Consider the following 12,907-nt stretch of genomic DNA (forward strand, 5'->3'; position numbering starts at 1 on the left):
GGTGGGAGGTGATGAGTGAAGGGTGGGGGCAGATGGTGGGGGGAGACGGGTGAAGGGTGGGAGTGGATGGTGGTGGGTAATAAATGGTGGTAGGTGGTGAAGTGGGAAATAGCAGTAGATGGTAGCAAGAGAAGGAAGGTGGCAAAAAGTGGCAGTGGTGCTAAGGGGCAAAGATGGTGGAAATCCTGGGCAGTGGTGACTTCTGCTTATGCCCCAGCCCTCTGCCCTTCCCTAGGGGACCCTGGTCCAGCTCTTGGACTGTCAAATTCTCTGACGCTGTGGCTTGTTCCTTTGCAGACTCCATCGGGGGCCCCTTCCCTGTCACCTCTCACCGATGCCACCACAAGCAGAAGTACTGCCCACCGGTGCTGCCCGGTGGGGGGCTCCCGGCCACGCCACTGCTCTTCCACCCACATACCAAGGGCTCCCAGATCCTCATGGACCTCAGCCACAAGGCCGTCAAGAGGCAGGCCAGCTTCTGCAATGCCATCACCTTCAGTAACCGCCCGGTCCTCATCTATGAGCAAGTCAGGCTGAAGGTGGGGCCTCCCTCCCTGTTCCCGTCACTGCGTCCCCCTGGGGCCTCTGGACGTTCCTGCCAGGCACCGCCTTCTGCTAACAGCCATCACTACCCCCTGCCCCTTCTCTTTCCTCCCTACCGCACTTCTACCCTTCTTCATCCCTCCTCTTTCTCTCTCCTCCTCCTTACTCCTTTCTCAACCTTCCCTGCATGACGGAGAAGGAACGGGAGAGGGGAGTGGCCATGGGGAGGTGATGGGAGATGATGGTGGGAGGTGAGAACTAGCTCTCACTCGACTGGTGGGGGCTCCTGGGGGAGGGAGAGGAGCCCAAATAGCGGGTGAGCTGGGCGGTGTGACTCCCCATAGGAGTCTGTCTGGGGGTGGTCTGCAGTGAAGGGCACAGCCCCTTCCCCTTGGGCTCACTGACGGCGTGTCTGAGGCCAACCCCCTGCCGCCCAGATCACCAAGAAGCAGTGCTGCTGGAGCGGGGCGCTGCGGCTAGGCTTCACGAGCAAGGACCCATCCCGTATCCACCCTGACTCACTGCCCAAGTACGCCTGCCCCGACCTGGTGTCCCAGAGCGGCTTCTGGGCCAAGGCGCTGCCCGAGGAGTTTGCCAACGAGGGCAACATCATCGCCTTCTGGGTGGACAAGAAGGGCCGTGTTTTCTACCGCATCAACGACTCGGCCGCCATGCTCTTCTTCAATGGGGTCCGTACAGCCGACCCGCTCTGGGCCCTGGTGGACGTCTACGGCCTTACGCGGGGCGTCCAGCTACTTGGTGAGTGCCCACTCCCTCTGGCCCCTTAGGTGCAGGGCACACTTCTGGTGCTGTGGTCTGACTTGACTTGGTTCTATCAGGCATGGGGCTCCCTCCCCCACTGGTAGCAGCCCTGGGGCTGACTGGGCACTGGGACAGCTCTGGGAGCCTTGATGTGAACTGTAGAGCATCCCTTCTTCCAGGCCCACAGCTGTGGCAAGTGGAGCCTGGCGAGATTTCTGCCCTCTGTGGTCCCTCAGGTTGTGCCTTTGAGCCGTGTGCGACCTTCATGATCATGTGTGGCAGCCTCAAAGACCCCCTCACCCCCAGGAAGTAATTAATATTAATCATCATAACTACAGTTTATAGAGCACTTACTGTGTGCCAGGCACTTTGTTATTGCCGTTCTCGTAGCAACCCTGGGAGGCAGACTCCGTCACTGGGCCCGTGGAGGCCAGCCTCAAGCTCAGGGAAGTTGTCATTGGCCCTAGGAGGCGCTGCAAGGCTCAGCCCCAGGTGAGCCCTGGCCCCTGGGCTCTGCAGCCTTCCAGGAGGTCCAACCCCACCTTAGTCCTTTTTGCAGGGATATGGGTGAAAGGGGTAGGAGGGGACAGCAGAAGGCACGAGGGGGGCTAAGACTCTTCTGGCTGCTTCTGGGCCCCCAGTGTGAGTAAGGCTACTACAGGGGAGTGAGAGGGCAGACATCCTGTGGGAGGTGAGGAGGAGGGACATTAGAAAGTATTCTAGGGCTGCTAAAGTACCAGGCTTCCTGGCAAGGGCACACACAGACCCTAAAATGCCAGGGCTGGAAGGGGCCTCAGAGTCTCAGACTTCCTTGGGTCTCACAGCGAGTTGGTGGCTGAGGTGGGGCTGGAATCCAGGTCACCTGACTCCTAGTCCAGGAATCCCACTTTGCTGCACTTGAGCATGTGTAGGCAAGTGTGTGTGCATGTGTACACATAGACTGGGTACAGGTCAACCCATTGGCAAATTGGCTGTGTCTCCAGGAGGATCCTGGATGAACCTCAGATCTTCCATCTGTAAAATGGGTTGGTAGGAAAATTAAATCCAACTAAAGAGGCTATGAGTAAAGTGCCCAGCATAGTCCTGGGTACCAAGTCGATGCTCAAGCCAATGTTTGCTCTTCCCATCTCCCATCCCTGCCCCACATCCCTGCAGAGAAAACTGCCATGGAGGTGGTGGAAAAACGTTTTTTCTTTTTTGTCCTTTCTGACTTCAGAGCCTAGAAACAGTGAAGCTCTTTTTTTTCAGAACACTTTTATTTGAGTAAAAAGATAGTTAAAAAGGAAAAAGACTGTGAAAGTAAAAACAAAGAAATGAGTAATCGTTAGAAGTCTTTCTGTGTGAAGGAGGGATCCGTGTCTTACCCAGCTAGTTTCCTCTCCAGGGTGGAATCTTGTGCCTGGTGTGTACAGGACCCTGAGGAATATTTGCAGTGTGGGTAGGGGAGAGTGGTGGGATGGATGTTAGATGAAGGAAAGGGTTGGGGGCGTGGCCGAGGTAGACCCAGCCCCACTCACAGACAGCCTCAGGCTCACTGGGAGACAAAGCAAATACTCCAGAACAATCAGGGCATAACCCAAGAGACAACAGTTAATCGCTGAACACTGTGGTCATAGGATCTCATCCATTTGCCAAGATGGTTTCCATCCAGTTATCTCATTTCACCTCCCAGCAGCTGGCCCTGGAGGGAGTGATTATTATCCCCATTTGTCAGGGAGAAAATTGAGGCCCATGGAAGGCCTGTCCTGTCCGTGTATCGGTGTGGCAGAGCTGGGACTTGAACTGGGTGTTCTAATGCCCAAAGTAGTACCTTTCGCATTACCTGCCCCCTCCCCATCCGGCCCCCCCACCACCAGCAGCCGCGGTGGGTTTAAGCAGGAAGTCAGAGGAGGCTGAAGTCAGTGTGGGAGGATGGAGTCTAGGAAGGCTTCTTGGTGGAGGAGGCTTAGGCTGGGCTTATAAGTTCCAGGAGGGTTGGGATGGGGGTGAGGATGAAGGGGACCTACTGAGTGAGATGGGGCTTCCAAATCTCAGGGGCTGAGGGAGGGGCTTGGAGAGTAATCTTGAAGGGCCCCACCCTGGGGCAGAGCCCAGGCACTGACCTGGCCCAGCCTCTGACTATAAATGGGTTTTCACGCAGTATTTTCAGTTGCATTTGGATTTCCTGTCAGCCTCCTCTCCGTATACCCAATAAGGCCAAGGCCCAGCTGATTCCCGGCACAGCTGTAAATCACCATAATCCCCGGGCATTTTAAAACACTGATTATGGCCCCTAACATGAATTAGCAGGTTAAAATAGCTCCTCGATTTGCTCTTCCTAAATTGATTTTTTTTTGTGAAGAAAGGAGAGACGCACCCACGTTATCTTCGGAGGTGGGCCTGCTGCTCTATGCTCTCATTCCGCGCCCCTGCCCCCGGGACACACCTGCTGCCCTGTATAGGCTCAGGGTCCATTTCCCTCCCTCTCCTCCCCACTTCTCATCTCCCCCTCTCTCCTCACCTGCCACATCACTGCACCTGTGTCTTCCTGGGCCTCTCTCTCCCTCCACCCAGATCCCACCGGCTCCTCTGCTTTCCCTCATCTTCCTCCTCAGCTGAGTTTCTCCTCTGAAGAAGTCACTCTCTGTCTTGGGGGCTCTGAGGATGGGCCTGTCTTTCCTGGGGTGATTGTCCCCCAAAACCGTGGCTCATCTTTAGAGATTACCTGCCAGAGGCCTGCCCCCTCCCCTCTTGCCTCCACCTGGAACCTGTGGCCAAAGCCCTCTGAGCTCCTCAGCCCAGAGACATCCTGGGCTCCCTGGCACATAGTAGGTCCACAAGTCAGGCCATGGACAGATTGGCCGTCTTCCCGCCACAGAGTGGAGGTAGGGGCTGATGTCTCTCCTTGATTGACACCTCCAGGTGGGGTCCCCATCCCCACCTCCCACTGCCCTAACCATCACCTAGGCCCCCTGATGCCCGTGCCATGGCCCCGGCAGACCTGCTTCAGGCCTTCCAGGCTCCCTGTTATGCTGGAGTTCACAGCAGATCACCCTCTTCCCTCCGGGCACCCTGGCCCAAGCCCGGGCTGGTATCTCCAAGAATAACAGCTTCCTACCTCCAGGAAGAAGGACCTGCCAGCAACTAAATAAATACAAGTTTTATGGGGTGGTTAGTACTTGGAGAGATAAGTTCCTATCCCAGTTTTCAAGGTCTCCCTCCTCCTCTCAGAAGTGTCGGTTCAGGAAGAGCAGCTGTGGATCCTGGCAGAAAGCTCGTGAGCCAGGAATCCATTTGTAGGGTGTTCCTGCGCACCCCGCTGTGCCCACCACAGCCTAGGTGCTGTGCAGGGGTCGGGGGAGACACTAGAATTGGAAACCCAGCCCCTCTCCTTAAAGAGTGTTTCTATTGGGGGACATGCCGTATGACTGCTCTGAGGTGACCTAAATCCAATACCGCAAAAAAGTGTGGCTGAAGAATAAAACTGGGGTGGGGTGGGGGGGTGGTGCAGCTGGGGAGCAATCCAGAAGGACTTCCTGTAGGAGATGAGTTTCAAGTCAGAAACCAGGGGAGGTGAAAAGAATGGACTGGTTGAGGAGGAACAATTTAGGCCAGACAGGAGGGGTGTGCATTGGCACAGAGGTGGGGAATTGGCGGTCAGTCGGGGAGCAGATCCTTCAGGGGATGGGATGAAGTGGGAAGGTAGTGGATGACTAGCAGAGAGCAGGTGTGTGCTGGTGTGGGTATGCTCAGGCATCACAGAGGAGAGAGCCAAGAGAGTAGAAAGTTTCCAGCAGCTTCTTGCTGTCAAGTTTTTCAGTAAGAGGAAATGTGGCCCAGAGATGGGGAGGGGCCTACCCAAGTTCTCCCAACTAGTCAGAAGCCAGGCTGGGCCTGGGATTCAGACCTCCCAGCTGACGTGGGCACAAGGTCAGTGTGAGAAGACTTACTGCCACATCAAGATGTCTGTGGCTGAGCCCAGGAGGGTGTTAGGAGGCCATTAGGGGGGCTCCCAAGGACTCATGGTGTCATCCTAGGTCTTGGTAAAAGAACCCACCTGCCTACTGAGGAGAAGGATGTACAGAGACCCTCAGGGTAGCTTTCTGGGGGCCAGGCTGCTGCTGCACCAGTCTCTGGGGTGGTGGGCCAGCCTGGCTGCTCCGCATTGAGAGGCCTGGGCCTCTCCGTAGATAAGGCCTGGGGTCAGGTCTCTGTCCCGGGCGTGCCTCAGCTTGTGGTACAGAGCGTGAGGCATCCCGGCCGGCTAAGGGCCACACTGCCATCTGGGGCTTCCGCTTCCCAGGCTAAACCAATATTTACCTTCAGCTGTGGCTGCCAGGGGCTGAGAGGCAAATATTGGCTTAAGGAGCCTGAGCCAAGCTCTTGGGATGGAGAACGAGCTGAGGATGCTGACAGTGATTTCTTCCTTTTTGATGGTTTTCATTTCTTTCTTTCTTTTTTTTTAAAAATTTTATTTATTTATTTATTTTTGGCTGCGTTGGGTCTTCATTGCTGTGCGCAGGCTTTCTCTAGTTGCGGTGAGCGGGGGCTACTCTTTGTTGCGGTGCGTGGGCTTCTCATGGTGGTGGCTTCTCTTGTTGCGGAGCACGGGCTCTAGGCGCGCGGGCTTCAGTAGTTGTGGTTCGCGGGCTCTAGAGCGCAGGCTCAGGAGTTGTGGCTCACAGGCTTAGTTGCTCTGCAGCATGTGGGATCTTCCCGGACCAGGGCTCGAACCCGTGTCCCCTGCATGGGCAGGTGGATTCTTAACCACTGCGCCACCAGGGAAGCCCTTCATTTCTTCTTCGTTAAAAAAAAAAAATCTTGCTGTTCTTTCTGCTTCGGAGACTCTTCCAGGTGCTTCTTTTTTGCTCACCTCAAATTCTGCCAGTTATGTCAAGGCCCAGTACCAAACCCTCCCCTCCACCAGGGAGCCTTCCCTGACTTACCGTGTTCTTCATGACCCTTCCTCTTCCTGAAGCAAGTGGGGGTCTAAGCAGTATCAGCAGTTCTGCATCATATATTGTCCTCTTTAAGAATACAGTAGAAATCCTCTTTGTCTATATTATAAAAAAGTTATTACTGTACCTATTTTGCAGATAAGAAAACAGAGGCTCAGAGAGGTCTGATAACTTGTCCATGGTCACACAGCTTGGTGGAGCTGGGACTTGAGCCCAGAAGTGTGGGCTGCATCAGTTCCCAGCTTCTCTAAATATGAGTCTCTCTGGTCTCCCTATTATGTCTAGATACCCCCTGAGGGGTGGGGATTTTGGCCCCCTTATGTCTTCCAGAATAGAGCTTGTGAGAGCTCCAGGCATCAGGGATCAGCCATATGTGTTGGGCACAGATAGGCCACCAGGGCCCCGGGAGAGTTGAAGAGGGGCAGTGGGTGACCAGCGTCCTGTTTCAGTAGTGAGGGTAGGTCTGCTTGCCCTGTAGTTCCCTGAAGGCTCTTGAGGGCTTTGTTTGATTCTGTTGTTCACAGTGTGCTCTAGTTTTCTACCAGAATGAATATATATAAAGTGCAACCATATATAGTTGCCAATATTTGACTGTTTGTAATGTCCAGAAATGGCAATTTTATGTGTTTCCATCTAGTATCTCTTTGGCCCAAGATATAGTTCTGGGGATCTTGGAGAGAGCCGGTGGCCCAGAGTGGGGTGTGTGTAGGGGAGGAGCTGGGGCCTTGTAGTATTGGGGACAAAGCTGTCATTTCAGAAGCAGGAGACCTGACTGAATCGACTCCACTTGGCCATTCACTAGCTTTGGGTAAGTCTCTCAGCGTCTCTGTGCCTCAACCGCCTTGTCTGTTATTTGGACATAATTATACATGCACCACGTACCTCACAGATATTCTGTGAGGCTCACATATGTAAAAGTGTTTGTACAAATGGGAAGGGCTGTCTTTTTCGGTTAAAAAGGAATATCTAGAAACACCACCAAAATAGACAGTCCCCTGCCAGTCGTCTCATTGGAAGAGGGAGCCTTAAAACCAAGTCCCTGTGTCTGGATGAAAGTCAAACCATGCGATCTAAACTGTTTCTTGGAACAAGATCTGTGGTTCTCCATCTGGGTTCCTTGGAGCACTGGGATTCCACAGAGGCATCTCTGAGGCAGCTGAGTGGCAGGGCTTTGTGGCCACCTCTTAGACTTTAAGCAGTTTTCTGTTCCATTGGATGAATGATTCCACTGCTTGAAAAAAACGTTTGAGAACCATCAGACCAGATGATTCTGAGAATCTATACATCTAAGATCCTGCGGCTTGAAGATTCTATAAACCTAAGAGTCTATGACTCTGAGTGATTCTGGGACATTCTGCCCTTCCCTCCGCGAGTCTCAGAAAGTGTGTTTGTTTCTCCTAGCTTTCCCGTGGTTGGGTTTACATGGAGAGTGTGGAGGTGGTGTGGGCTCAGGGCACTGCCCAGAAGGGTGGAGAAACCCCTCATCCATCCAAGCCATGTACCCGTCCTCCTGGCTCCTTCTCCTGCTCCGTGCCAGCTGCGGACCGGCAGGAGGATGTTTATGGACACAGTAACTAGGTCGGCGCGCCTTCCAAACAGGGGCCGGCAGAGATCTGCCAGCCGGCTGGGCGGCTGCAGGCTGACCCGTGGTTAAAGATTATCCAGCGCTGCGGATGTGCGAATCTAAACAAACAAGACTTGGGCCGACGGCAGGCCCTGCTTCAAAGGAGCCTCTGCTCCAGTTCCCAGGCCCTGCCTTGGTTGCCCCGCACTGGCCGGCAACGTGTGGGGGGCTGAGTGGGTCTCTGGGTGGGAGCTGGCCCTGGTGCCCTCCGCCTGGCGCCTCTTCCTCCACTCCTTTCCTTTCTCTTCACTGGTTTTGCTCAGACTGTTCTCCCCAGGCATTTGCTAATGCAGTTTTCCCACCCGAGTGGCTCTCACTTCTGTCAATCCAGACCCTCTTGTCCTTCAGGGCCTGAGTCAAATCTTGTTTTTCCTGAGATGCCGTCTCTGAACAACTGTGACTGTTAGAAAAACTTTCCTTGCATGGTTCCAAGTGTCCTGTACCCACTCCTTGGGGCCCCCTCTGAGCCTTCTCTTCTTTAGGATAAATCTCCCTTTTAGGATAATGCTGTCCAACTGAGGCTAAGAACTTCTGTTTCAGAGCGAGTCAAAGTAGAGGATAGATGGCCTTGAGAAGTGGTGAGCTTCTTGTCCCCAGGGGCATTCTAGCCAAGGCTGGCTGAGAACTTGGCAGAGATAAACAGATTTCCTCATTCTCCTCTGAGGTCCTGTCTTACCTGAGACACTAAGAATTTTGTAACAAAATTGTATTCAAATATTTTCATGCCTCCAAGCTTCAAATCTCCCAAGGGCTACTGTCTCCCCAGGGCCCAGGTCCTGGCTCTCCCTCTCTTTAACCCCTGCCCAGGGCTGGGCACACAGGGGGTCAATGAGTAGGTGCCCTGAGTGCCACCCTGAGGGGAGGAAACCCTGGCCCAGGCCTCCCTGCCCTTTGCAGGGCCTGGCTCTTTCTGCCTGGGCCCAGGGGATCTGCAGAGCCAGCGCCAGGCACCAGATTAGGCAGGAGCTGAAGACTGACAAATTCTCTCCTGAAAGATGGGACACAAGAGGGGAGCCAGCTTTACAGCTTCTGCCGTGGCCCTGTGCCACCCCTCCCCTATCATAAACACCTCCAAGTGGGCAGCTGTGTGTCCCAGGCACGGATTAAATAACTTGTTGCTTCAAACGTGGGGCCACCCCACTGCTTGGGGGTCACAGGCTGGCCCTCTGGGTTTTCCAAGCTGTACCCCAGGGCGCAGTCCTGGGCTGAGGTTCAGCCCATGGTTGTTCTCCCCTGGCTTCGGGGACCCGGACCCTTCCCTGACCTCCAGCTTGATGTGAACTCACATCAGGGTGATGTGACCTTTGCCGTCCCCTCTGCGGAGGGCGCTCTGACCAGTTCCTCCATCTCAGGTTTCATCTATTTCAGGGCCCCGCGCGGCCGGGCACACTGATGGGATGGTTATTTTGGAGTTTGCTGGTGGCCTGCAGCTGCTCCTGACCCCGAGGGGTGGAGGGGATGGGAGAGAAGACATACTTGGGCTGGGCACTGGCCCCAGAGATTCCATTTTTAGCCGTTTCCCAGCATCTCCTGTACCTCCTCTCCTAACTCCTGTGATATTTCAACAAAGGCCAAAAGGATCTCTTTCCTACCCCTTCCCCTCTCTCTCTCTTTGCCCACTGTTTCTCCTTCTTTCTCTTCTTTTGTCTCTGATCATCATTTGTAGCTTCTCCTTCCTGGTCTTTAGTCAGTAATGTCAATGATTTTGTCCTGGGTGCTTGTCATGACTGATGGGAAGTCCTAGGTTCAAAAAGTTAGTTGTCTGAGTGCAGGTGGACCTGACTTTGGTTGATAAACTCAACCTGAGAAAATGGTAATAACTGAAGTTATCAAGTATCCAGGTGCCAGGGGCTTCTCAATCTACCTCTGATCCCTGCGACAACATCGCAAAGCAGGTATTAGTGTACCCCTGTTCTCATGGTGAGTGATAGGGGGCTGGAGGACAGTTGCTTACCCACAGGCCACCAGCCAAGTGCTGGATCAGACATTTAAACCCAAAGCCCATGCATATTCTTCTGAACCATGTAGCATGAAAACAATAACAATGGCTCATATTAACCTCGTGATTATTATGTGCCAGGGACTCTACTGGGTGCCCTAGGTACTGTATTCCACCTCATCTTCTCAGCATCCCTTCCGAGGGGAGTATTAGAGTCCATATTTTATACCAATAAGTAAATGCCGATTTCACTGCTGAAGAAGAGAGTCCCAGAGGGGTTAAGCTATTTACCCAAGGTCATATGGCCAGGAAATGGCAGAGCTAGGATTTGAACCCAAGCTGATGACTTCAGAGTCCTTGCACTTAACTGTGCTCCTGTCTTGCCTACCAGTATATGGATTTTGTTAACCAAAAAACCTAAAATACTTTTAGGTTGCATTATTAGAAGTATAGTGTACTTATCAGAGGAAGTGTGATGGCCACATTGTGCCTTGAGCTGGCCAGGGCACATCTGGAATCCTGAGTCTGGTTGTGTTCATTGTCGAGGAGGTGGGAAGGTGTGTGGGGAGTCTGAGTATTCCCTGAGGAAAGCAGTCCTCAGTGTGGGGCTGAGAGGCAGCCCCAGGGGTAGTAGGTATAAATACAGGGCGGTTATGACTGAGCCCTAGAAGGTAAACTGTATAAGGAGCAACACATGATAGGTGTGTGATTATATGTACAGATTTGTGTGGAGTGATCATTTTATTTAGGTTGATACGCAGGCTACTCATTTTCATTATCTAGCAATTTTGTATAAAAATAGCAAGTCACTTGTAAACACTGCCGGAATATTTTCTAGCTGGTTTGTAATTTTCTAAGAGTGATTTTGTTTGTGTTTGTTGTCGTGGTGGCGGTTCTCGTGTTGATTTTTATAAGTGTAGATCTGTAAATTCAACTGCAGTATTTAAAGCTTCAGCATTGACACCTTGTGTGTATGAGAGGAGGGATTTGAAGGAAGATGCCTTGAAGAGTGAGTTGGGTGGCAGTTGGCAGTTGTGGGAATTTCTTTTCCTATCGGGTATGTGATTTTGTCAAAAGGAAGTATTTCTCCCAAAATTGGGAGTAGGCAAACTACCAATCAGTTAAGTTTTGTGTGTATGCTAGTTTAAAAAAGATAATATGTAATATAATGTAAAAAAAAAAAAAAAAAGCTTTTATGGTAGATTTTGTAAATTTGTTACAGGGTAACCTGTTTTCTAGCTGTGATCTTACCACTTCAGATGGGTGTAATTTGAATAAGTTTTGTATGGTAAAGGATCAATAAAATGACTTTTTTAAGAGTTCAAAAAAAAAAATACAGGGAGGTAGATTTCAGTTTAAGAGTAGGAAACATTTTCCTAAAGACAGAGTAGCTCAGCAGTGGCACTGCTGGGAGGTAGTGGGTATATCCAAGCAGAAGAGGACTCCTGAAGGGGCAGAGAACAGGAGAGAGCTCACATTCCAGCCCCATTCAGGAATCTGTTCTGAGCGTCTGCCCAGCTCCATGGGCTCTGGCCTGATTGTCCTGAGCGTGTGGGGTGGGCTGGAGAGAGGAGTGTGGGGTGTGTGTGTGGGGGGGCCCCCATGACGGCCTTGTTCCCATAGGCCCGGCTGGGCATCTCTGAGCCACTTGTTTCCTCCTCACCCTGTTTCCCCATCCCTTCTCCTCTGTCCCCAACCCTCTGGACTCCTCAAGGGCCGCTGACTGGAATCCCTAAGGGGTAGGGGAGCTGAGGCTGTTTCCTGGGGTCCAGGTCAGCCCACAGCCCTCCTCAGCCCCCCACTATTGTCTCCCATGTCTTGCCCTCCTCGCCTCTGCCTCTCCGCAGCCCCCCAGCTTCTCTGCACCATTACTGTCACAGAGTCAATTCCCTGGAATAATCACATTTTCCGGTCTGCTCCCTCCTCCTTGCCAAACACGGTGCTGGGAATCCTGACCAGCCAGGCCCCAGGAGGCTTCTCCAGAGAAGCAGGAGCCTTGTGGGGAGGGCTGGCCCAGCACCCTCTCCTTGCTGGGGTCCAAACAACACTGTTCCTGGAAAGGGCAGGGGAGCTGGGGGAGAACAAAGAGAGAGAGGCTTTAGAGAGCGTCTCTAGATTCAGCTGGGGCTGAGTTCTGGCCTCTGAGGCCCCTACCAGTCCAGTCCCCCAAGCTTTACTCTCACACCAAGCACTCCAGCAGCCCTTACTCAGTTCCTGGAGAGAAAGCACAGATTCTCCCTGGGGGAGGCTCAGAGAAAAGCCTCCTGAGAAGGGATTGGCCCATGATGTGAGCTGCGGTGGTACTAGCCAAATTTAGGGACTCCCACAGAAAGGGTTCAGTAAACGAGGAGGGCCCGAAAGTGGAGAATGTGGCGTTGGGAGTTGGACAGATCTTGCTTTAATCCTGGATCTGCCACTTCGTGGCTGTCACATAACATCTCCGAGCTTTATCTGTACAATGGAAACAACTTCATGGGATGCTTTAAGGATGAAATGCAGGGGTAATTCATTGCAACTGATGACTTTTATTACAAATTATAGTACTCCATAAAGCAGAGATAACCAGCCATTAAAAAAGTATGGTATCAAAAACATGGTTATTAGTGTAGAAAGGTATTCAGGACACAGTAAATGGAAAAGCTAGTTTTGAAAAGAAAATTTGTATAGCAGAGTTCTTCACCTGGAGTCGATGCCCTGAAATTAACCACAGAATTTAGGGAGAAAGTGCATTTTTCTGAGAAGATAGATAAAAGTTGCCACATTTTCAAAGAGATATATAGTTTAAAACTACTGGCATTTATATAGCATGATTCAATTTTTGTTTTTAAAAAAGAAATAACTAAAATATATTGAAAAAAGGCTGGAAACTCATATATCCAAATATTAATAGTATTTTCCTATGGATGGTGGGCTGACAGATTACTTTTTCTTTTTGATGAACTGTCTTTTCTACAAAATACAGTCTGTATTACTTGTATGAGTAAAAAGAGAAAGGGTTTGATTTCCAGTTGTCAGTTTTGAAAGGATAGCTTGGATAAATTCACTTAACTTCTCAGCCTCAATGTCCTTCCGTGGCAGTAACTTCACAAGGTAATTGTTGGG

The 12,907-nt window shown here is 51.8% G+C and overlaps 1 protein-coding gene across 1 annotated transcript in view; it reads left to right on the forward strand.

Annotated features, from left to right (window-relative positions):
• NEURL1 (neuralized E3 ubiquitin protein ligase 1) overlaps nucleotides 1-12,907 on the forward strand; it is a 79,012-nt gene that overhangs the window by 60,613 nt on the left and 5,492 nt on the right. Inside the window, exons 2-3 of the mRNA XM_027112511.1 lie at nucleotides 298-539; nucleotides 981-1,302. Of these exons, the coding sequence (XP_026968312.1) occupies nucleotides 298-539; nucleotides 981-1,302 (564 nt within the window). The remainder of the gene's footprint in view (nucleotides 1-297; nucleotides 540-980; nucleotides 1,303-12,907) is intronic.

This window comes from Aethalodelphis obliquidens, unplaced genomic scaffold (genome assembly GCF_003676395.1).
Source record: "Aethalodelphis obliquidens isolate GAN/ISIS:26980383/991018 unplaced genomic scaffold, ASM367639v1 scaffold11, whole genome shotgun sequence".
NCBI classification, from domain to species: domain Eukaryota; kingdom Metazoa; phylum Chordata; class Mammalia; order Artiodactyla; family Delphinidae; genus Aethalodelphis; species Aethalodelphis obliquidens.